Below are 24071 nucleotides of genomic sequence, written 5' to 3' on the forward strand. Positions count from 1 at the left end.
CTTTGTCCAGAACTGAAAAGTGCCAGGCAAGAGACTTTCCTTCTCCCTCCCCTGCTTTTTTCATTTTATATCTGATAGGAAGTAATGGTGGCCGGGAGTGGAGGAATCCGTGTGGTTGGGGTCCCCCAGCCTTCCATGCTATCCGGAGTCAGCTGCTAGGGGACCCCGCTCCCCACAACCGCTGCCAAATGGAGAAGATTTTATCCTTATGGAAGAGAGAGAGAAAAGGTTTTGTCTGTGGATTAAAATGCATGCACCACCCGACCGAAGGACCAAGGGTATCAAATGCCCCAACAATTGGGAGAGGAGGCAGAGAGTGTCTCTGTAATATTCCAGAGGTAAAGGTAAAGGGACCCCTGACCGTTAGGTCCAGTTGTGGCCGACTCTGGGGTTGCAGCACTCATCTCGCTTAACTGGCCGAGGGAGCAGGCGTACAGCTTCCAGGTCATGTGGCCAGCATGACTAAGCCGCTTCTGGTGAACCAGAGCAGCGCACGGAAACGCCTTTTACCTTCCCACCGGAGCGGTACCTATTTATCTACTTGGCAGGAGCAGGGACCAAGCAATGGGAGCTCTCCCCATCGTGGGGATTCGAACCGCCGACCTTCTGATCAGTAAGCCCTAGGCTCTGTGGTTTAACCCACAGCGCCACCCATGTCCCATGGATTCCAGAGGTAGCAAGAAGTTTTCTCAAAGCTCCTTTTGAAATCGGACTGGCATGATACATGTCTAGCAACTTGTGTCAAGGAGAAGCAGGGAAAAGCTCTCATGGACCCTGAGCTGTTCAAAGCTTTATAAAATGTTTCAGGATTTACGTATATTGAACTTGGAAGTCATTAGTGTTAGACAGAAACACCTTCTAAGTATATAAGCTAGTTGCCAAATGGCATCTTAAACATAGATGATGTTTGCCACAACGAATGCCTAGCTGCCATTTCTTTTACAAGATTACAAATCAAAAAATGAATTGTGTATATCAGCAACGTTAAAATGCATTTAACAATTCAGTTGCACATTTTACCAATTACAGTCATCTTTCTTTCTTTCTTTCTGAATGAAACACAATTCACATCAGGGACACATTTTTAATACCACATTTTTAATAGCAATTGCAAATTGGACACCACAAACAGAAATGGGGCTCAGCCTCGGCAATAGTAGCCAACCGTAAGCAATTTGCATAAGTAATATTTATAAATACCAGCATGTATGTGTATATGTACAGATATAAAATAAAATATTGTGCTAGATTTGCACGTGGCACTGCTTTATTTGACAACAGTATTTTATTTATTACTTGTGCAGAGCCACAGCATCACTGTTAGATTTTGATTTTCTTATGGGCAAATGCATTCTTCCATTCTGACAGTGTGTAAATTATTCTGTTATGACAGTGAAGTTTTATTCCAGTACAGTGGTACCTCGGGTTAAGTACTTAATTTGTTCCGGAGGTCCGTACTTAACCTGAAACTGTTCTTAACCTGAAGCACCACTTTAGCTAATGGGGCCTCCTGCTGCTCCCGTGCCGCCGGAGCACGATTTCTGTTCTCATCCTGAAGCAAAGTTCTTAACCTGAAGCACTATTTCTGGGTTAGCGGAGTCTATAACCTGAAGCGTATGTAACCTGAGGTACCACTGTACTTGGTTGACATTCCCTGTTTAGGGAAGTTTTTAATGTTTGATGTTTTATCATGCTTTTAATATTCTGTTGGGAGTTGCCCAGAGTGGCTGGGGAAACCCAGCCAGATGGGCGGGGTATAAATAATAAATTATCATTATTATTATTATCACTGAGGCTCCTAGCATGTCTGGGCTTCAGCCGGAGAGAAAGATGGGAAAGTAAATAGCAGCCATGAGTTCCATCCTTCCCCTTTCCCCATGAAGCTGAAGCAGGCTCAATTACAGGGAGAGGAAGAGTTGGAAAATCTGAAGGGGCAGCGTGGCTCTCCCCAGTGAAGCAGAAGATAGGATCCCCTGTGGGTTTTTGCTACTGTGTGAAAAAGAAATGGAGGGATGGAGGGTCGAGAATCTGAGGAAGAGAATCATTTGGACTAGATGATCCTTGGGGTCCCTTCCAATTCTACAATTCTATGACCCCTTCAGAACTTTGAATGTGTTTAAATAGCGAAGGTTGGGTCATTCTACAGACTACGCATGATCTACACACAAGAAAACAAGGGGTGTGTGAGCATTTTTCCTGCCAGAGGCAGTTCCCTGGCAAGCTCTGGTCAGTCTCGTTGCATTAGGATTGTAACGGAAGGGCACTTTCTACTTTAGACTCGCAAAAAACATTTTTTTCCACCTTACATGGAACCTAAAATGGCCACAAAACCATCATTTCCTAAAACGAGTAATCAAAAAAATAATAATGGAAAGGAATCCTGTTGAAGCTTACTCAGGAGTAAATTCACACATCAAAACTCATTGAAAGGGTTTGCACAGAAGATGGGTGGCAAAAAGCCTTAAAGGGGGGGGGGGGAAGTATTTTAAAAGTAAACCAGAGGGTCTTGGCTGATCTTATGGAAATGCAGTCTTTTAATGATCCCGTGGCCAAATAAATCCAATTCAAAACCTGACCTCAGATAGACAATTGCTGCACATGGAAGTTCTACTTTTGACAAACAATTTGCTTTTACTGAAAGGGATGCTCATTGACCCTTTGGCCATACAGTCATAATGCTTCTTAGGATTCCTTTGTATTCAAATGAAATACTACCTACTTTTTATGCCCTTTAAGAATAAATGTGTTGATGTGTTTGTGTGTTTGTTTGTTTGTATGTGTATGTACGCAAACACACATCCGGGAGGCGAGTGGCCAAACTGGGTCTTTGACCTGGGTGACAGAAAACCTAAATTCAGCCCTGACTTATGCTAAAGCCATAAACCAATTATAAGAAGGTGGCACTATCATTACGGTAATCTGTAACACTAATTTATTTGCCAAGATTACCATAAATTTGTTATGAGTTCTGTGACAAGGACTAAAAAAACTGCAAAGCTTGCTACAAAAGGCGAATGAATAAATCACACTTACCTGTTTCATTTTGTTTATACAATAAAAATATTGGGACTATACTTCGGTTTTTAAAACACCCTAGTCTTTGTTTTTAAAGTGGGGTCTTCTAATGCGGCCCCTGGCAACATCGTTCCACCACAAATTAACTGCATTTGCAGCATTGAAAACCTCTAGGTCCGGACCATTCATCTTGATCATCAGTAAGTCATCAATGGTCGTCGCAAGGAGACGTTTCCGACTGTCCGTTTTAACCAGGTTTAGTTGGCTAACCCCCCTCTCGCATTCGGCAGTACTAAGCGGGAGGACCCGCAAAAAGTTCAAAACTTTGCATATATTAATATACGAAGCACAAGCCGTTGACTCTGCCTGAAGGCGCTGCCAAGCTTCTTCACACGTGATGCTTGTCTTGTTGCCAGCCCACACTTTGAACTCTTGATACTCCTCCAAGATGGCTTCCTTGTCGACTCTCACGTTGCTGGGCAAAGCTTGCAAGAGTTCACTCAATTCTTTTTCTCCGTGGCTACTTGCAGACGTGTCCCTTCCACCGACCGGTTTGGGTATGTTGCACGGGTCAAATATCTCCACGTTTCGCAGAACTCTGTCGTTTCCGATGCGGTCAAACCATTCGTCGATCGCTTCCACGATGGAACTCAGCAAGACCCGCCGATCTTCCTCAAAGCAGCCTACTTCGCTTGCACTACTAACGATTTCCACGTCTTTGTACACTAACACGCCGCCTTCCAGCTGCGCGGCACTTTCAAACTTTTGCAGCTGAGGCCCGCTGTCTTTCACCATCCTCTGCAACCTCTCTTTCGTCGCCGTCAAGCTGGTTTTCACATCGCTGACGGACACACACTTCCTCCGAAACACCTCGGATAGCCTCGTAAGCGTGTGCGTAACGTCGTCCATGAAAAACAAAAACCTGACAAACCGTTCCGACTTCAAACGCTTCAAGTACCCCTTCAGCTTGGCCTCCACCTTCCTGTCTGGCTTTGTGCTCGAGCCGCTCACAATCTGCTGCAAGTGCACCACAACTACGGGCAGATTGTTGGCCAGGGCTTTCACGGCAGAGTTCTTCGACTGCAGCCACCTGATTCCGCTGATACCTATGTGGCGAAGCACTTTCTCGTTCAGGACCTCACCGATCTCTTTCAGCTCCTTTGCCCTTTTAGGACTGCTGTGGTAAAACGTGTATATACCCTTCACGACGTCTTCGGCAAGCCCGGCGAATTTGACGGACTTTAAGGCATCCCCTATCGCAAGCTCCAATTGGTGAGCGACGCAGTGCACAGCCACCAGACCTGGACAGCTGTCCTGGAACAATTTCGCAACCCCAGACGCGTTGCCCATATCAACGCTAGCCCTGTTGAAACTTATTGCCGTCAGCTTGCTTTTCCAATCGGGTATGTATTCGTCGAGAACCGACTCGATGGTTGACTTCACGTCCCCTGCAACCTCACTAGGACATTCCTTAAGGGCTCCGTAACTACATTTCACTTCAGCTTCATTTATATAATAAAAGTAAACAATCTCAGAAGCCGCGTTCGATCTATCTGTTGAGCCGTCGGCCAAAATCCCAAAGAAATTTGCTTTACTCAGTTTGTACTTGAGCTCCAGCCGAAGGCTTTCCGCGATGTAATGAGCAAACTGCTTGGCCGCTTTGTCGTTCCTGTACGTCTCGCCCACTATCAAGCCGTTTTTCTTCTGCAGTGCACATAACGCCGGGAAGTCGTCAAACGAATAGTTCTCCTTGACGATGAAGTATGCCGTATTGAACAGCTTCTCCAAGTTACTGTGCAAATTGCTGTCCATCGTTCTTAATTCCTGCACCGTCGGGACTGAAAGCGGTGTGGACATTGGATTCAACCTGGCTAACTGAGCACGGCAAGCTTTTTGGTGAGTAGCAGATGCACCGTGTTTTTTTATCTGAAAAGGTAACAAAAATGAAATGTGTTATTATAGAATCACAGAATCTTAAGAGTTGGAAGGGACCCAGCGGTCATCTAGTCCAACCCCCTGCAAGGCAGGAATCTCAACTAAAGCATCCATGACAGATGACCGCCCAACCTCTGCTTAAAAACCTCCAAGGAAGGAGAGTTCACCACCTCTTGTGGAAGTTTGTTCCACAACTGAACAGCTCTTACTGTAAGAAAGGTTCTCCAGATGTTTAGTTTGAATCTCATTTCTTGCAACTTGAAGACGTTGGTTCGAGTCCTACCCTCCAGAGCAGGAGAAAACAAGCATGCTCCCTCCTCCTTGTGACAGCACTTCAGATATTTGAAGATGGCTATCATATCTCCTTTCAGTCTCCACCTGAAAGGTCTAGTATACCTGAAGGAGCGTCTCCACCCCCATCATTCTGCCCGGACGCTGAGGTCCAGCGCCGAGGGCCTTCTGGCGGTTCCCTCATTGCGAGAAGCAAAGCTACAGAGAACCAGGCAGAGGGCCTTCTCGGTAGTGGCGCCCGCCCTGTGGAATGCCCTTCCAGCAGATGTCAAAGAGATAAACAACTACCTGACATTCAGAAGACATCTGAAGGCAGCCCTGTTCAGGGAAGTTTTTAACGTGTGATATTTTACTGTATTTTTGGTTTTTATGGAAGCCGCCCAGAGTGGCTGGGGAGGCCCAGCCAGATGGGCGGGGTATAAATAATAAATTCTTCTTCTTCTTCTTCTTCTTCTTCTTCTTCTTCTTCTTCTTCTTCTTCTTCTTCTTCTTCTTCTTCCAGGCTAAACATACCCAGCTCCTTTAAGTGTTCCGCTTAAGGCTTGGTATCCAGACCCTTAATGATCCTAGTTGAACCTCTTCTGCACACGTTCCAGCTTGTCAACATCCTCCTTAAATTGTAGTACCCAGAACTGGGCACAGTATTCCAAGTGTCGTCTGAGACCACCAGGTATAGGGAGGTACATAAATTCAATAAAAAAATAATAATAAGGCACAATAAAAAGGTAAAGGGACCCCTGACCATTAGGTCCAGTCGTGACCGACTCTGGGGTTGCGGCGCTCATCTTGCTTTATTGGCTGAGGGAGTCAGCGTACAGCTTCCGGTCATGTGGCCAGCATGACTAAGCCGCTTCTGGCGAACCAGAGCAGTGCACAGAAATGCCGTTTACCTTCCCGCCGGAGCGGTACCTATTGATCTACTTGCACTCTGACGTGCTTTCGAACTGCTAGGTTGGCAGGAGCAGAGACCGAGCAACAGGAGCTCACTCCGTCGTTGGGATTTGAACTGTCGGCCTTCTGATCGGCAAGCCCTAGGCTCTGTGGTTTAACCCACAGCGCCACCCACGTCCCTAATAAGGCACAATAGAATGGTACTATTACTTCCCTTGATCTGGACACTAGACTTCTATTGATGCAGCCTACAATAGCATTAGCCTTTTTTTGCTGCTGCATTACACTATTATTATTATTATTGTTGTTGTTATTGTTACTATACCACTTTCCTACAGCATATTAAAAAAAATCTCAAAGCAGTTTACAGCACATTAAAACATCAAATAAAACAATCCAGAATCAGTGCTCAAGAGCATTTATTTATGTATGTAATGACAGCAGCCAGGATATTTTCTGCACAAAAATGAGAGGAAGAAATTCCCACCAAAGAATGGAAAAGCAAACTATGGACTATGCTGAATTGGCAAAGTTAACAGCTGAAATAAGACAGCTTAATGATGGTTGTTTTATGGAAGAATGGAAGCCTTTTTCGGACTGTTTAGAGAAATATTATAGTATGATATTTGAACTATGAGCAACAGAAGGAATTAGAGATTTTTGTAGGTAAAAGGTTAAGTAATAAACAACTATCGGACTTTTTCAGAAGACATCTGTTTACAGAAGTTTTTACTGTTTGATGTTTTATCACTTTTTAATATTCTGTTGGGAGCCACCCAGAGTGGCTGGGGAAACCAGGCGTATAAATAAATTATTATTATTGTAGTAATTGTAGTAGTACAGTCAAAGGCGACTATGGGGTGTGGCACTCATCTCTGCTTTCAGGCCGAGGGAGCCAGTGTTTGTCCACAGATAGCTTTTCGGGTCATGTGGCCAGCATGACTAAACCGCTTGTGGCACAGTGGAACACTGTGACGGAAACCAGAGCGCACAGAAATGCTGTTTACCTTCCCGCCACAGCGGTATCCATTTATCTGCTTGCACTGGCATGGTTTCAAACTGCTGGGTTGACAGAAGCTGGGACAGAGGAGTGGGAGCTCACCCTGTCGCGGGGATTTGAACTGCCAACCTTCTGATTGGCAAGCCCAAGGGGCTCAGTGGTTTAGACCACAGCGCCACCTGCGTCCTTAGTATAAGAGAAAGAAGACAAAGTGCAGGAAGGGGAGAGGAAAAAACACCACGGAAAATGGGATGGGAAGTCGACAAAAGAAAAGAAAAATCTATTATGTATTGGAATGCATATGTGACATTTCTGGAAATTTAATAAAATATATCGGGGGGGGGGGATATTGCCTTTCTGCAGCCTATCTCTGCTCATGGTAGTGGGAGGAATGTTAGTAACAAGCACTTGATTCCAACAGCAAGCAAGGCTTGATCTACAGCATTTGTGATTCTGTAGGATTCAGGCAACCAGTCTTGGGGTCCACACCTGCCTTAGACTCAGTCAGTTCCTCCTCTGCCAGCTCTGAGCTCAAGGAATAATTTAGGGCATTATTTAATTGCAAATTGGAACGTTTTGCTGTTTTAAAAACCAGAACAGACATGATTATAAGGACAAAAAGCTAAAGAACAAAAACACCCAACGCCATTCATCCGGTTACAGATAGGTAGCCGTGTTGGTCTGCCATAGTCAAAACAAAAAAAATTCCTTCCAGTAGCACCTTAAAGACCAACTAAGTCAGTTCTTGGTATGAGCTTTCGTGTGCATGCACACTTCTTCAGATACACTGAAACAGAAGTCACCAGACCCTTCTATATAGTGAGAAGGTGGGGAGGGGTATTACTCAGAAGGGTGGTGGGATTGGGTAATTGGCAGATAGCTGTGATGAGCCTGTTGACGACTCTTAACGACTGCAATAGGTCGTACAGGAAAAAGCAAGGGGTGAGAAGGTGAAAAATGGCTTTGTCATGTATAATGAGATAAGAATCCAAGGTCTTTGTTCAGACCAGGTTTCTCCATGATTTTAAGTTTGGTGATAAGTTGTAATTCAGCAGCTTCTCTTTCCAGTCTATTTCTGAAATTCCTTTGTAGTAAAACAGCTACTTTGAGATCTTGTATATACACCACCCTTCTTAGTTGGTCTTTAAGGTGCTACTGGAAGGAATTTTTTTTGTTTTGGCCATTCATCCGTTTTGTTTCATCGAATAAGCAGGAGGCTGTTTGCCTAAAGGCACAGAGTCTGGCAAAGATGATGTCACACAGGAAAAAACAAACAATAACAACAAAACAGAGGAGCTGTGCAGATGTAGCACCCACCACGGGCTAGAATTCTTTATAGGTTTCCATCATTTTTGTTGCAGCAGTGGCAACTTTAAGCAGCAAAACAAGACACATGAAAGATGTTTACGTCCGTGTCTTGTTTCAGCTGCAAAAGTACCGTATTTTTCGCTCTATAAGACGCACCAGACCATAAGACGCACCTAGTTTTTGGAGGAGGAAAACAAGAAAAAAAATATTCTGAATCTCAGAAGCCAGAACAAGAAGAGAGATCGCTGCGCAGCGAAAGCAGCGATCCCTCTTGCTGTTCTGGCTTCTGTGATAGCTGCGCAGCCTGCATTCTCTCCATAAGACGCACACACATTTCCCCTTACTTTTTAGGAGGGGAAAAGTGAGTCTTATAGAGCAAAAAATACGGTAACTTGCAGCCTAATAATAACAAGGAAAAATTAGCAGCTGCTTCTCATGATGCCCTACTAAAATCTGCCGCTGTTAATGACTGGTTTCCCCAGACCATTTAACTAAAAAACCCAAACAACTGTCACATTTAACAAATTTGGCAAATTGTATGTGCAGAATATAAATATAAACTCACCGTTTCAATCTTGAATGTTGCGCAGCCTTTCACGAAACTCGTATCCTCGGCCCGTGCAAATTCTTTGCAGACGAGGCATATCATAACATCAGCAAACATTTCCAGCCACGGATTTTCTAGCTTCCACTTCGAAAACGTTGATGGCCTGACTTTTTTCCTCTGAGATTTAATAATACAAGTATTAGAGCAGCTAGACTCTTCTCCCTTATCGCTGGGTTTTCCTAAAAAACCTGGCATTGCCCAAATATAAACAGTTAACTTATTAAACCTCATCATGATTTCATAATTATCTGTCTATGTATTTCTAATAGTATTACCAAATCAGTCATTTTTTTATATAACTGTAAAAAAACTACTCTGAAAATTTATTATGCAAAAAATGAAACCTTCCTCTGGTTGTCAATATTAAGATTATACCAGCAAGAAGGAGACATTCTGTAAAAAAACGATTTAAATCAAATTTTACTGACTAGTGATTTAAATTGTGATTTATATCAATTTGATTTAAATAAAATCCACCCTGGTCTTCACCCAAAAAGGAGCTTGCAAAAGCAAAAAGACAATACAATATTTGCTTTTCCGCCTGAAAGGTCAGCTAGGTTCAATGGTATTTCCCATACCTTTGCATACCTTCACACCTTAAAACCTACTCTCTTCAAATCACTGCAGGAACCCATTCATTCCCAAACTTCTCAATACGACCTCATTCATGTTCGTCTCCCCTAAGCTTGCCTCCCGTCCTCATTAGGCTGCAGACAATTACTAGAAAATGTGCACTGCATGTTCGCCCGTGTTCCACCTGAGCTCTCCAGACATTTCCCTATCTTGATACACTACCTGTCCGAAGTCCTATTCCAACCAGCTGGCCCAAGTGCAGAATGCCTGGGTCTGACCCTGATAACAACTCACAGAGGAGGTCACTTGAATTGTGGGAAGGCTTTTTCATTCCAATAGAGCTATTAAAGTTTGCATTGTCATAAATTATGGCAGCTATGAATGGCCATCGGTCATCTTGCATCCATTGGGACTTCAGAAACTACGGTTCCATCAAAACTCACTGCTTACGTTTTTCTCTACACTGATTGATTCACCTTCCAAACAATAGAAGTCGTAAACTCATTCAATGCCAAAATACTCCGGTCCCTCCATTTAATTTTACACTCCCTTTATATGCAGAGTGTGTGCAAAGGCTGAAGCTCATTCAACACTCAGTGCATTTAAACGGCTTCTCTCTGGTGTGGGTTCTTTAATGATCAATTAAGGTGGTTATTCTGTCTGAAGCTCTTTCCACACTCCCTGTATTCAAATAGTTCCTCCCCTGTGCAATTCCTTTTTAATTCTAATTTATATGTAAACACTATTACACATACTGGAGTCGGTTGGATGTTAGGATTCTGAGCATCAAACGCTTTCATCTTCCCACACTTGGAATTATTTTGTTCTTGCCATTCTATTCCCATCAGATTCTCAGTCATCTCTTCTATTGCTTCGCTCTTGACAATCTGGGATGACAAAGTCCATTGCTCCCAATAATTCCCATTGTGCTGCATCTCTTCTGTCATCTCTTCCGTTGCTTCAGTTTTGACAATCCCCAATGGCAAAATCCATTGCTGCTTATAATTCTCATTATTGTGCATCTCTTCTGCGCCTTCAGTTTTGACGATCCCCGATGGCAAAATCCATTGCTGCTTGTAATTCCCATTGTTCTGCGTCTCTTCTGTCATCTCTTCTGTTACTTCGCTCTTGATGATCTCTGGCGACCATCGCTCCCTAGAATTCCCATTATTCTGCACACCATCTGATGGTGGGGAGAGAGGAGAAGCATGTTTGAATCTCAAGAGAAAAACAAAGGATCTAATCACAGACCATTTCCCCACTATATGCCAAATTTAAATGTGGTTAACTTCTGAACCAAGGGATGCGGGTGGCGCTGTGCGTTAAACCACAGAGCCTAGGACTTGTCGATCAGAAGGTTGGCAGTTTGAATCCCCGCGACGGGGTGAGCTCCCGTTGCTCGGTCCCTGCTCCTGCCAACCTAGCAGTTCGAAAGCACGTCAAAGTGCAAGTAGATAAATAGGTACCGCTCTGGTGGGAAGGTAAACGGCATACGCTGCTCTGGTTTGCCAGCAGCAGCTTAGTCATGCTGGCCACATGACCCGGAAGCTGTACGCCGGCTCCCTCGGCTAATAAAGCGAGATGAGCGCCGCAACCCCAGAGTCGGCCACGACTGGACCTAATGGTCAGGGGTCCCTTTACCTAACTTCTGAACACCCTATAGTGGAAGACAGGGGTGGGGAACCTCCAGCCCACGGACCAAACTTGGTCCCTTTTGGTCCAGCAGAACAGTTTAAAGACCTCTTCCCTACTCACCCTGCACCTGGCATCATACCTGAGAACATGTGCGGGGCAGGTAAGGGTGATACTTCAAAGGAACAACTGTGAGCTTAAAGCAAACTTCTGATTCTTCCTCTGCTAGAGCAAGTTACACTCACAGCTACCTATCAACTGATGGGTAGAAGCAGCGCACCTTCCTCGAGTAGAGAAGAGGCTTCTCCCAAGCAGCACGGCTCTCTAAAGCTGTTTGTGACCCAATGGGAACTGCTTCTGCAGAAGGATTTGTTTGCACGTGTGGAGAGATCTGCTGTTGTTTGCCAGTATGTTTGTGAAACATGGACCACTTATAAACGCCATCTCCAACTCTTCGAAAGATTCCATCAACGGTGTCTCCAAAAATTTTTACACATCACTTGGGAAGACAGGTGAACTAATGCCAGTGTACTGGAAGAAGCAAAGATTACCAGTGTCAAAGTGATGATTCTTCAACATCAACTTTGTTGAACTGGTCATGTTGTGTGGATGCCTGATTATCGTCTTTCAAAGCAACTACTCTATTTCGAACTTAAAAATGGAAAGTGTAAGGCTGGTGGTCAACAAAAGAGGTTTAAGGACTCTCAAGGTAAATCTAAAAAAAAGTAGGATAAACACTGACAACTGGGAAACACTGGCCTGCAAGCGCTCCAGTTGGAGAACAGCCTTTACCAAAGGTGTCATGGACTTTGAAGAAGCAACAAACTCAGGACGAAAGGGAGAAAGGTGCTAAGAGGAAGGCACATTTGGCAAACCCTCACCGTGATCAATTCCTGCCCAGAAACCTATGTCCCCACTGTGGAAGGACATGTAGATCCAAAACTGGCCTCCACAGTCACTTATGGACTCACTGTAAAACTGTGTTTATGGAAGACAATCTTACTCGGTTACAAGTGATTGCCAAAGAAGAAGACGACATATGTTTACTGCAAAGGAATTCCGAGAGTTAATAGGATTTATTTTCTACTAAGACTGCATGTCTTTCATTTTCTGTCACCCCTACTGTGTCCTGTCGCCTAACTGTCTTGCCATTTATCAGCACCAGATATCTCTAGGTGGGCCAAAGTGATTCAGGACAATCTCTGGCTGTCTCCACCCAATCTGGTTCAAGCCCAGATTTCCCCGAATTGATGCAATTTAGTTCAGGATCAGCGTTTGGGCTGGATCTGGTGCACAGCTTTATTTAACACAGAGAGATGGGGTGTATTTCACTGGCAAGCTTTGGATTTAGCCTAAATAGCATAGATATTGCACCATAGTTTTGTTCCCATTATAATCTCTTTCATTGACATTGTTAATATCAGTACCTGCCAATTTCTTCCCTTCCTGGGAAGCCTGTCCTGTTGGGTTTTCTCCAGGCATAGAGACGAGGTTTGGTTTCAGAACGTCTGCCATACAAACAGAAACAGGCTAGTTACTTCTGAGTACAAAAGATGGAGCCATTCCAAGTTTGCTAACTACTATGTTCTCCTCCCCAAAACCAAGAAGATCAGACAGAACATGGTTGTGCGGACCCAGAGGAATGAATCTGGTCCTTGGGAGCCGCCACTCACTGCCCATTTAGCTCAGCTGAGTGGCGTTCTAGAAGCCAAAGCAGCTACTTTAATGCAAGGCAAGGTGGAAGCGAAACCTCAACCAGGAGGCCATCTTTTCTCTGTATAAGTGGAACTCTACTGGATGAAGCCAAAAGGCTTGTCTAGTCTCGTATCCCCACATAGGCCAACTTGCTCCTTATGGGGATCCCCCTAGGACATAAAGGCAAGAGCCCTCTCCTGCTGTTCTTCCCAAATTCAGAGATGTTTGATATACAGTGGTACCTTGGGTTAAGAACTTAATTCATTCTGGAGGTCCATTCTTAACCTGAAACGGTTCTTAACCTGAAGTTCCACTTTAGCTAATGGGGCTTCCTGCTGCTGCCGCGCCGCCGGAGCACGATTTCTGTTCTCATCCTGAAGCAAAGTTCTTAACCAAAGATACTATTTCTAGGTTAGTCTGTAACCTGAAGCGTCTGCAGCCTGAAGTGTCTGCAGCCTGAAGTGTCTGTAACCCGAGGTACCACTGTATAGCTGTCTTGGCTAAAAGCCATGGACAGCTTTACTTTCCCTGAATTTACTTAACCCTCTTTGAAAGTCACTGAACAAAAATCTTTCAATACTGAGACCAAAAGGAGCCGAAGAAGAAGAAGAAGAAGAAGAGTTTGGATTTGATATCCTGCTTTATCACTACCCAAAGGAGTCTCAAAGCAGCTAACATTCTCCTTTCCCTCCCCCCCCCCACAACAAACACTCTGTGAGGTGAGTGGGGCTGAGAAACCTCAGAGAAGTGTGACTAGCCCAAGGTCACCCAGCAGCTGCAGGTGGAGGAGCGGAGACACGAACCCGGTTCTCCAGATTACGAGTCCACCGCTGTAGGAGTGCAAATATCCAGAGATGTAGTGATCAGGTGGGATTGCTATGAGGAATTATAACAAGTATAGAGTAAGCCATCTGTGTCAGCAATGAAAGCGTGGCGTTGACTGGGTTTAAACTATTTTGATATGATTCTTGATCAATCTACACCTCTGCATCTATGGCCATTTCTCTACCGTTCATCTCTCTTGCCTGAGAAGTCACGTACACAGCCCAGTTGCTTCTTGCTTCGCCAGGCAGGCATCCTGGGCCATAAAGATAGTGGGCAAGTTTCTTTGAAGTAGTTTCTTATATATTTATTTTAGGATGTTAATCTTAGGGCCAGGAAACAGGGTTCACATTAAGGTGATAATGGTCACTGTCCTCCTGGCCATCCTTCTTATCATATGTATTGCTTGTTTATTACCTCCAGGGTTGCCGAATGCTCTTCTTTGTAGTTCTGTTCTTTGTTTACCCCAGAAATATTTGTGCTTAATTAGTTTTAGTAGTTTAACTTGTCCTCACGTGGGTTTGTGGAAACAGTGGCGTAGCGTGGGGGGGGCCGGGGGGGCCGGCCGCACCGGGCGCAACATATGGGGGGGGGGGCACGCTCGCACTAGCAGCTCTCTGCCCCTACTAAAATCCACGGGTTAGGGGGCGCAAATTACTTGCCTTGCCCCGGGTGCTGACAACCCACGCTACGCCACTGTGTGGAAATGCTCAAAGGAAATCTGATTGGTTCTTACGAACACTCTGTAAAAGTTCTTTTGTGAATAAAACGACCTGGGCCGAGGGGGGCTGGAGACTCAGAGAGAGACTATCATACGCACCCTTCCCAGAGTCTTGCTGGTTCAAGCCTCTGTGTGTATTCTTATTAATCAGAGTCCAATCCTTCCTTTACTTTGCGAACGCAACATACCGCTCTTAACCACTACACCACACTGGCTCTAGACAGCTAAGCACTTACCAATTGATATCTCCTCTTCTCTAGGACGCCGGATAAGTGGATCTTCTCCTTCTTCCCAACAGGAATTGAGGTCCGATACTTTGAAGGAAACACACAGGACCAATTACATCCGATTCTACCACAAAATATCCAGCTGTTCCAAAGCCAGCCAACCAGACAGAGAGCCTGGAGAGTGAGATGGAGTTTCTATAGGCCACAGCAGCTACTCCTACCCAACCCTCATGTTTGCCCAGGTGCTGCAACAAGTGGACACCGAGCTCACCCACTCAGGTCTCCGGGATGTAGACCAGATCGGCCTCCTCATCCACAATCAGATCAGGGATGAAGGCGGTCATATTCAGAACCGACCTGGTATTCAGCAACAGCAGCCACAGACCTGAGGGCTGGCTGACAAAACAATCGAAATACCCCATGTTCTGCTGGCACACCATACAGTCACTGTCTGTGCCATATGCCCCTTACCCAGCTTGCCCTGCCTCCCCCATCATCCCTCCCCCTATCCTGAACCACTGCTCTTCCCAGGTTCAAAAAAGGGTGTCTTTGCTGAAACATGCTGAAGTGCAGAATGCTTCCAATTCCATTTCCTAGGGAGAGTAGGAGACGTTCCACAGCTGTTTTAGCTGTTTCCACATTTTAAAAATACAGTGAACATAAGCTGTGCTTGCAAAGGAACGAACAGGAGTGTGCTCTAAGGGTCAGCATTGTTCCTTTGCGCCCATATATCCCTGAAGGAGCATCTCCACCCCCATCATTGAGCCCAGACACTGAGATGGAGCACTGAGGGCCTTCTGGCAGTTCCCTCACTGCGAGAAGTGAGGTTACAGGGAACCAGGCAGAGGGCCGTTTTGGCAGTCACACCCGCAGTGTGGAACGCCCTCCCATCAGATGTTGAGATAAAGAACTACACAACTTTTAGAAAACATTTGAAGGCCGTCCTGTATTGGGAAGTTTTTAATATTTAATATTTTATTATGTTTCTGTATATGCTGGAAGCAGCCCAGAGTGGCTGGAGCAACTCAGTCAGGGTCAGGGTACAAATAATAAAATTATTATTATTATTATTATCCCAGCCACATCTCCCCTCCCTCAGTGAAAACATACGAAACCCACACAAATTAAAAACTGCTAAAACAATTGCTGAGTGTTTAGGTTGTTGTGCTCATGCTGTGCTTGCTGATTCGCAGGACAAAAACCACAGGGATGTTGGATTCCGGTGGGGAAAATGAAGACGTTTGTCATGTGGCATCCACAGAAGTCTGCCAGAGTGGCCCAAAAGCTCAAACTCCCTTCTAGTTAATTGAAGAGGGTTCATTTGCTTAGATGCTTTTGCACCTATAGCACAACAAAAGCGAGAGTAAGCAAAAAGCCCAGAACAGTTGCAGAATGAAAAGCTGCAGGATTTTAACAGGAAGCTAGGGGACATGTGGGACGCGGGTGGAGCTGTGGGTTAAACCACAGAGCCTAGGACTTGCCGATCAGAAGGTCGGCGGTTTGAATCCCTGTGACGGGGTGAGCTCCCGTTGCTCGCTCCCTGCTCCTGCCAACCTAGCAGTTTGAAAGCACGTCCCGCTCTGGCGGGAAGGTAAACGGCGTTTCTGTGCGCTGCTCTGGTTCGCTAGAAGCGGCTTAGTCATGCTGGCCACATGACCCGGAAGCTGTACGCCGGCTCCCTTGGCCAATAAAGCAAGATGAGCACTGCAACCCCAGAGTTGGCCACAACTGGACCTAATGGTCAGGGGTCCCTTTAGGAGACATGCATTCCCTAAATCCGGAGCAGTATACAAGCTCAAATCTTTGAAGCAGCAAATGGAATAGAAAGTCCAATTGCATTTAACTGCTCAATAACATCAGAAAAGGGCTCAATTACAAGGACGTACGGAAGGGGGGGGGGCTACTAATTTCATTCCTCAGATATCTATTATTGAATAAAAAAATAAGCAGCCTTACCTAGAGAGGCCACAGTCTCATAATTCTCTTCCATGACTTCCCTATGCAAAGCTTTTTGGCGCGGATCCAGCAGAGCCCATTCCTCTGCCTCGAAAAACACAGTTACGTCCTCAAAGGTCACCAGGCCCTGGACAAAGGAGTATGGTAGCATTCATTCCACCATTTTCCAAGCGTCTAAGGAGACGTGATAGATGCATGTGTGCTTTCATTTATCTATCCGTCGCCATCACGGCCACTTTTGCTGGGCCAAAAGTAAAAAAAAGGAAAGGAAAGGGAAAGGGGGGGGGGAAGGGGGAAGGAAGGGAAGGGGGAAAGAGGCATATTTTTTCAGTCTCCCTTGCATCTCCACACACAGAGAGGCACCCAGGAAACTCCCATCACTCTCTTGGATTCTCCTCCCCTTACCTGAGGTGGCTGCCAGGAAGCGCTTTCAACTTCACCCCAAGGAAGAGACAATCCCGGCTGTGAACCTGTGGCCATAGCCCTGCCTTCAGGGCGTGAAGGATGAACGGGGCCACCCCCAGGGCTGTTACAGCTGCTCCCCCAATGCACTTTAAAGCATGTTGCAGCCGTCAAGCGGGGTCACCCAGTGCCTGCAGGGGAGAAACAGGAGATCGGAGGGACGTCGGCCATCTGCAGCCTCTGCTATAATACAGTAAACAAACACGCAAGCAAATGTAAAGAGACCACTGAGCTCACTGAGGTCCAGCGCCGAGGGCCTTCTGGCGGTTCCCTCACTGTGAAAAGTGAAGTTACAGGGAACCAGGCAGAGGGCCTTCTTGGTGGTGGTGCCCACCTGCCCTCCCATCACATGTCAAGGAAATAAACAACACCTGACTTTTAGAAGACATCTGAAGGCAGCCTTGTTTAAGGAAGTTTTTAATGTTTGATGTTTTATTGTGTTTTTAATATTCGGTTGGGAGCCGCCCAGAGTGGCTGAGGAAACCCAGCCAGATGGGCAGAGTATAAATAATAAATTACAGTGGTACCTTGGGTTAAGAACTTAATTCGTTCTGGAGGTCCATTCTTAACCTGAAACTGTTCTTAACCTGAGGTACCACTTTAGCTAATGGGACCTCCTGCTGCTGCCGTGCCGCCAGAGCACAATTTCTGTTCTCATCCTGAAGCCAAGTTCTTAACCCGAGGTGCTATTTCTTGGTTAGCGGAGTCTGTAACCTGAAGCATCTGTAACCTGAGGTACCACTGTATTATTATTACTACTACTACTACTGGTAGGATTTGTCATTCACAGATCATATACTACTACTACTATTATTCACATATCATATATACATAGATCAGTGATTCCCAAGCTTGGGTCTCCAGCTGTTTCTGGACTACAATTCCCATCATCCCTTTTTTAAAAAAATGATATTTATTAAAGTTTAACAATAAAAACATACACAAACAAAAAACAAAAATAAACAAGTATAATTTCCATCCTTATTTTCTTAAACCTAATTTCCTCACACCTCCCCCTTCTGTAGTCCAATTTCATTATCTAATCAGCAAATCCCTTCCCTTACTTCCCATATTTTTTAATAATTTTATTCTTTTTCCATAATCAACACCCCTGAAAACCACATAGTTTTTAAACCCATGTCAATTCTAACCTTCATTTACAATTCCCATCATCCCTGGCCACCAGTCCTACTAGCTAGGGATGATGGGAGTTTGTGATACCAGTTGTAGTCCAGAAACAGCTGGAGACCCAAGAAACAGCTGGAGACCCAAGTCTCCCAATTGGGAGCCATTTCTGACTTCCCAATTGGGCCAGGCCCCTTAGGAAGGATCCGAGGAGGAATGGGAAGGAAGTGGGGTGGGGTCCCTTCTCTTCCTTCCAGCTCCCCGCCCCCCCCGCTCCAAATCCATCCCTTCCCTCCCTCCATCCTACCTGACACCTCTTCTCACCTGTAGCGCCCGATCCAGCAGCTCCCTTCCGGAGGAAGCAATAAGGGTGAAGCCCCGCCCCTTCCTCCCGATGCCAACTTCCTGCCCCTCTAGGAAGCAGAGCTCTGTGTATTAACCCTTCGCAGGACTTAACGCACAAACAAACGCGAGCTTTTGACACGCTCTTAGGGAGTTTTTTTTTTTAAAACAACACTAAGGGGAAATAACATAAATCAAAAAGCGGTAGCCAGCAGTCTCCCAAGCAGGGAAAGTGTCATAATATGACCCGCATTGCAGGGGGTTGGGCTAGATGACCCTTGGAGTCCGTTCCAACCCTACTTTTATTTTGCATAGCAAAGGAGCGATCACATGTACATGTTTTATCCCAGCCCACCATATTTTAGCTGAGTTGGGTGAGCACAGGCCTGAAGAAGAGCTCGACTTGCGCTTGCATTTGTGTAAATAGAATTTGCTTTCCCCGTTTTTGTTGTTGTTCTTTAGTCGTGTCCGATTTTAACTTCCTGCCTCTCTAGGAAGCAGATTTTAACTTCCTGCCTCTCTAGGAACCAGACTTCCTGCCTCTCTAGGAAACAGATTTTAACTTCCTGTCTCTCTAGGAACCAGACTTCCTGCCCCTCTAGGAACCGGAGCTCGCGTCATTTGCCCAGTTGGAGGACTAAATGAAAGGAGCTGCAAGATTTCACCTCTCCCTTCTCCTCTTTAAAAATTTCCAGAACATTCATGATCTTGATAAACCTCAGCACGTGTCGCAGCTTGCCAATTTCCTTAAACTCTGGTGCCCAGAACTGGACACACATGACCAAGGAGAAGAACTGTATTAGGAGTATAGCATCTAGATCAAGGGAAGTCATAGTGCCACTGTATTCTGCTCTGGTCAGACCTCACCTGGAGTACTGTGTCCAGTTCTGGGCACCACAGTTCAAGAAGGATATATAAAAGGGTGTCACATAGAGGAGGGAGAAAGGTTGTTTTCTGCTGCTCCAGAGAAGCGGACACGGAGCAATGGATCCAAACTACAAGAAAGAAGATTCCACCTAAACATTAGGAAGAACTTCCTGACAGTAAGAGCTGTTCGACAGTGGAATTTGCTGCCAAGGAGTGTGGTGGAGTCTCCTTCTTTGGAGGTCTTTAAGCAGAGGCTTGACAACCATATGTCAGGAGTGCTCTGATGGTGTTTCCTGCTTGGCAGGGGGTTGGACTCGATGGCCCTTGTGCTCTCTTCCAACTCTATGATTCTATGATTCTACTATTGTTTCCCTCGATCTGGACACTTCTGAGAGTACAGCCAAGAATATTAGCTGATGCTGCTTCTTTTTTCTGCTGCTACTGCTGCATCATATTGTTGAGTTGTGGCAAGCTTTGCCAACTTACAGGCTCATTCCTTCAATTCCCCCAGGCATCCACTTGTATTTCACTTGCTACCAAAATTCAGTTCTGACTCAGGAAATTATTATTATTATTATTATTATTATTATTATTTAGTTATACCCTGCCCTCCCTGGTCAGAGCCGGGCTCAGGGCAGCTAACACCAGTAAAATCAATGGGGGGAAAACCAATTTAAAATACAGGATAAAATGCAATTTAAAATGTAGCCTCATTTTAAAAGTAGCCCCTAGATCAAAACCATAAGGGGAGGGAAAACATAAGGGTCAGACTGAGTCCAAACCAAAGGCCAGGCGGAACAGCTCTGTCTTGCAGGCCCTGCGGAAAGATGTCAAGTCCCACAGGGCCCTAGTCTCTTGTGACAGAGCGTTCCACCAAGTTGGGGCCAGTACTGAAAAGGCCCTGGCCCTAGTTGAGGAAGTATGTATTGTCACATCCCAAGCAGCCATATTTGTACCCCCTTCACAATTTGCCCCACTGTGGCCCAGCCTGGCCAAGCCCTAGAATTCACCTTGGGAAAGCTGCTGGGTCATTCCCCTACAGAGGTTCAAGCCAAAGAAAACCACTGCTTTCTTTTCCATTGATGAGCAATGGTTATTATGTAACATGGTAGGCCTTTTTTTTACATGACATGTGGCTGCCCCCCACCTATCCACTCCCCCCCCCAAAAAAACACCACAGAGGCAAGCTACAACTAACACATAAAAATGCCACCCTGAAATCTGTAAGAATGGGGAACTAGGTCTGCCAAAACGGTAACCAACAAGATGGAATTTGAAAACCAAATCACTGCGGAAAGGATCTGATGAAGCAGGCCGCCTGTGGATCAGGACCCAATGTTTTGGCCAGTAAGGTAAAGGTAAAGGTACCCCTGCCCGAACGGGCCAGTCTTGACAGACTCTGGGGTTGTGCGCCCATCTCACTTAAGAGGCCAGGGGCCAGCGCTGTCCGGAGACACTTCCGGGTCACGTGGCCAGCGTGACATCGCTGCTCTGGCGAGCCAGAGCCGCACACGGAAACGCCGTTTACCTTCCCGCTGGTAAGCGGTCCCTATTTATCTACTTGCACCCGGAGGTGCTTTCGAACTGCTAGGTTGGCAGGCGCTGGGACCGAGCAGCGGGAGCGCACCCCGCCACAGGGATTCGAACTGCCGACCTTTCGATCGGCAAGTCCTAGGCGCTGAGGCTTTAACCCACAGCGCCACCTGCGTCCCCCCATTTTGGCCAGTAGGTGAACATAAAAGGGTCCACCCCTTGTACACAGTTCAACTTCCATTGAATTCAGACTTGGAGCTTCCCTCATTAAAGGCAAATTGGGGACAGACTGAGGTGCTTTGATAACATCCTACTTATCCCCAGTTTAAGGTAGTATGCAAGCACAAAGCATTAAAAAAAGGCACACAATAAACAAGGAAAAAGAGGATGTACAGATCTTGAGTAGGAAATCCAGAATAAAAAAAAAAAAGGGGGGGGGGACAGGCCTTGAAATCTAGCAGAACTTCCCCTCCCTGTTCCAAGCCACTATGCTAAGGGTAGCAGCTTCTATGGGATTTATGGGACCAGTGCTTGGAAAACCCATTTAAAAAAGGAACTAGCACTAGTTCCAGTTCATCCTTATCAAGAATTAACGAGTCCAAGTTCATTCAAAAAGTTCATCCTTGGAAACTTGTTTCCAGTCTTCCAAATCTTATAAGCTCCTGTGCTGAAACATGGGGTCCAATAGTAAATTGAAGTGAAAACCAGGCATAGATCAGGGGTTCCCAAACTGAGGATTGTGGACCACAGAATGTGTGGCGGACCTATCATATTAAAGACTTCTATTGTGTTTTAATTGTATTTTTAATATTCTCCACATTGATTTTTTAATAGGACCTTTATTGCTTTGTCACTGAATTTTGTTGGTTTGAAATTTGAATTCCTTGTACAGTGGTACCTCAGGTTACAGACGCTTCAGGTTACAGACTCTGCTAACCCAGAAATAGTACCTCGGGTTAAGAACTTTGCTTCAGGATGAGAACAGAAATCGCGCAGCAGCGGCGTGGCGGCAGCAGCGGGAGGCCCCATTAGCTAAAGTGGTACCTCAGGTTAAGAACAGTTTCAGGTTAAGAACAGACCTCCAGAACGAATTAAGTTCTTAACCCGAGGTACCACTGTACAGCATCTAGAACAGTACCTTATGATTGCTAAACTTCAGAACAATCATTAAATGGTCCAGAAATACGCTCAGCAGTTTCTCAGTCACTCAGGACAGCCCTTGAAGACAGGAGCTTGAGAACCACGGTTATAGATTATGGATTTTGTAGGGGACTAGGCTGTTAAAGAGGCATTAATGAGTGTTGGGTGTGTGCCTATGCAAAGCAGCCGTAAGCAGGATTTCTTCAAACCAACATCTTGTTGCTTTTACTTGGAATAACAGAATTCCATAGGAAACTCAATAAGCAGGGAATCCCTCAAGGTCTTAATCAGAGATTTTCTCCAGTGCTACAGCTTTCCCCACAGGTTCCTCCGTGTAGATTCTCTGATAAGTAAACTGACTACTCTAACGGATTCCGCACTCCATTCATTTAAACGGTTTCTCCCTGGTGTAGATTCTCTGATGATGAATGAGGTGACTACTTTGCCAAAAGGTTTTTCTGCACTCTCTGCATTTATATGGCTTCACCCCCGTGTGGGTGTACTTCAATGTGAAGTAACTTTACTGCTCACTCTAAGGCTCTTTCCACACTCCCTGCATTGAAATGGTTTCTCCCCTCTGCGAGTTCTTTTATGATGAGTACGGTGACTACTCAGACTCAGGTGCTCTCAGCACTCTATGCATTCAAACGTTTTCTCCCGTGTGTGGGTTCTTTGATGTTTAGTAAGGCTACCGCTCTGTGTAAAGCTCTTTCCGCACTCCACACATTTAAATGGCTTCTCCCCTGAGTGTTTTCTTTGATGTACAGTAAGTTTACTGCTCTGTGTAAAGCTCTTCCCGCACTCCATGCATTTAAACGGCTTCTCCCCGGTGTGCGTCCTCTGATGTGTAGTAAGATTACTGCTCACTCTAAATCTCATTCCACATTCCATGCACTGATACCGTTTCTCCCCTGTGTGGATCGTTTGATGTTCAGTAAGGTTACTGTTTGCTCTAAATTTCATTCCACACTCCATGCATTCAAATGGTTTCTCTCCTGTGTGGGTTCTCAAATGTCTGCAAAGGCTACTCCTCCTATTAAAGCACTTTCCACACTCCCTGCATTTAAATGGTTTCTCCCTTGCGTGGGTTTTCTGATGTGTAATAAGGTTACAGCTCAGACTGAAGCTCTTTCCACACTCCATACAGGTAAATGCTTTCATCACAGTGTATGTTCTTTTTTCAGGCATTCTGGGTCCCTTGTGATTTCCAAGCATCTCTTTTCCAACTTCAGGCTTGGCTGCTGCCGACGACTCCATATGTGGTTTCCTATGTAGCTCGTTGTTTTGTACACCATCTGCAGAGTGCGGAAGGAAAGGGGAAAGCATGTTATATCTCTATTCTTTTTCATCCTTTAAAAATTTAATACTTTTATTTAAATCAGCAAAACTGTTCCCAAGAACCAGGGGGAAATTACATCTCCTATTGTATTTGAATAGTTTGATAAGATCTGGTCAATAATAACAATGATTATATTAGCTTATTATAGACGGGTACACATAATTCACTGCGGGAGGCAGTGGAAGACAGGAGTGCCTGGCGTGCTCTGGCCCATGGGGTCACGAAGAGTCGGACACGACTAAACGACTAAACAACAACAACAACACATAATTCAACCTGGTAAAACACTGAAATATGGGTATTCTTTGTAATGCCCTGGAATAATAAGTTTATTGATAATAGTCCTTTGCTGCCTTCAATTTGTTTTAATACTATTAGTATTTGTAAAGCAAAGTTTTTATTTTATTGTACCTTGCTTTTAAGAAGAATCACATTTAATTTCAAGGCAGAAACAATCACAGACTGAGCCCAGTTAGGCGTTTCTCAGATTTTTTGCATCTATGTGATTGCCCCCTGTTACTGACCTGCTGAAATCAAGGTCACCTTTTGAACATTCCAGAATCCCGCACAACCTCTTATTCCTTTCTGGT

The 24071-nt window shown here is 45.2% G+C and overlaps 2 protein-coding genes across 3 annotated transcripts in view; both read right to left on the reverse strand.

Moving 5' to 3' along the window:
• LOC307208754 (uncharacterized protein) overlaps positions 1–24071 on the reverse strand; it is a 39012-nt gene that overhangs the window by 9116 nt on the left and 5825 nt on the right. Inside the window, exon 5 of one of the 2 annotated variants that reach the window (XM_079963692.1) lies at positions 21462–23437. The exons of the other annotated variant lie outside the window; for it this stretch is intronic. Coding sequence (XP_079819818.1) covers positions 22770–23437 — 668 coding nt within the window. The 3' untranslated portion in view covers positions 21462–22769. Of the gene's footprint in view, positions 1–21461; positions 23438–24071 lie in introns of those variants that run through there. 2 annotated transcript variants of the gene reach the window in all.
• LOC307206361 (zinc finger protein 862-like) lies at positions 1078–18603 on the reverse strand. The gene is made up of 8 exons (XM_079959575.1): positions 18585–18603; positions 17079–17318; positions 16674–16800; positions 14727–14804; positions 12680–12760; positions 10376–10803; positions 9006–9164; positions 1078–4941 (listed from the first exon to the last, which is right to left on the reverse strand). Exons 2-8 carry the CDS (start codon positions 17151–17153, stop codon positions 3094–3096), a joined length of 2796 nt encoding a protein of 931 aa, XP_079815701.1. The 5' UTR covers positions 17154–17318; positions 18585–18603; the 3' UTR covers positions 1078–3093.

The sequence above is a fragment of the Podarcis cretensis genome (assembly GCF_951804945.1).
Source record: "Podarcis cretensis genome assembly, chromosome: 2".
Lineage (NCBI taxonomy): Eukaryota > Metazoa > Chordata > Lepidosauria > Squamata > Lacertidae > Podarcis > Podarcis cretensis.

Excerpts from the sequence above, each read along its gene's own strand:
- LOC307206361 (XM_079959575.1), bottom strand. The coding sequence starts at position 17,153 with ATGGCCACAGGTTCACAGCCGGGATTGTCTCTTCCTTGGGGTGAAGTT. Across the intron at positions 9,165-10,375 it reads CTAACATCCAACCGACTCCA|AGGAAAAAAGTCAGGCCATC; the intron begins GTATGTGTAATA and ends ATTAAATCTCAG. Across the intron at positions 4,942-9,005 it reads CAACATTCAAGATTGAAACG|ATAAAAAAACACGGTGCATC; the intron begins GTGAGTTTATAT and ends TTACCTTTTCAG.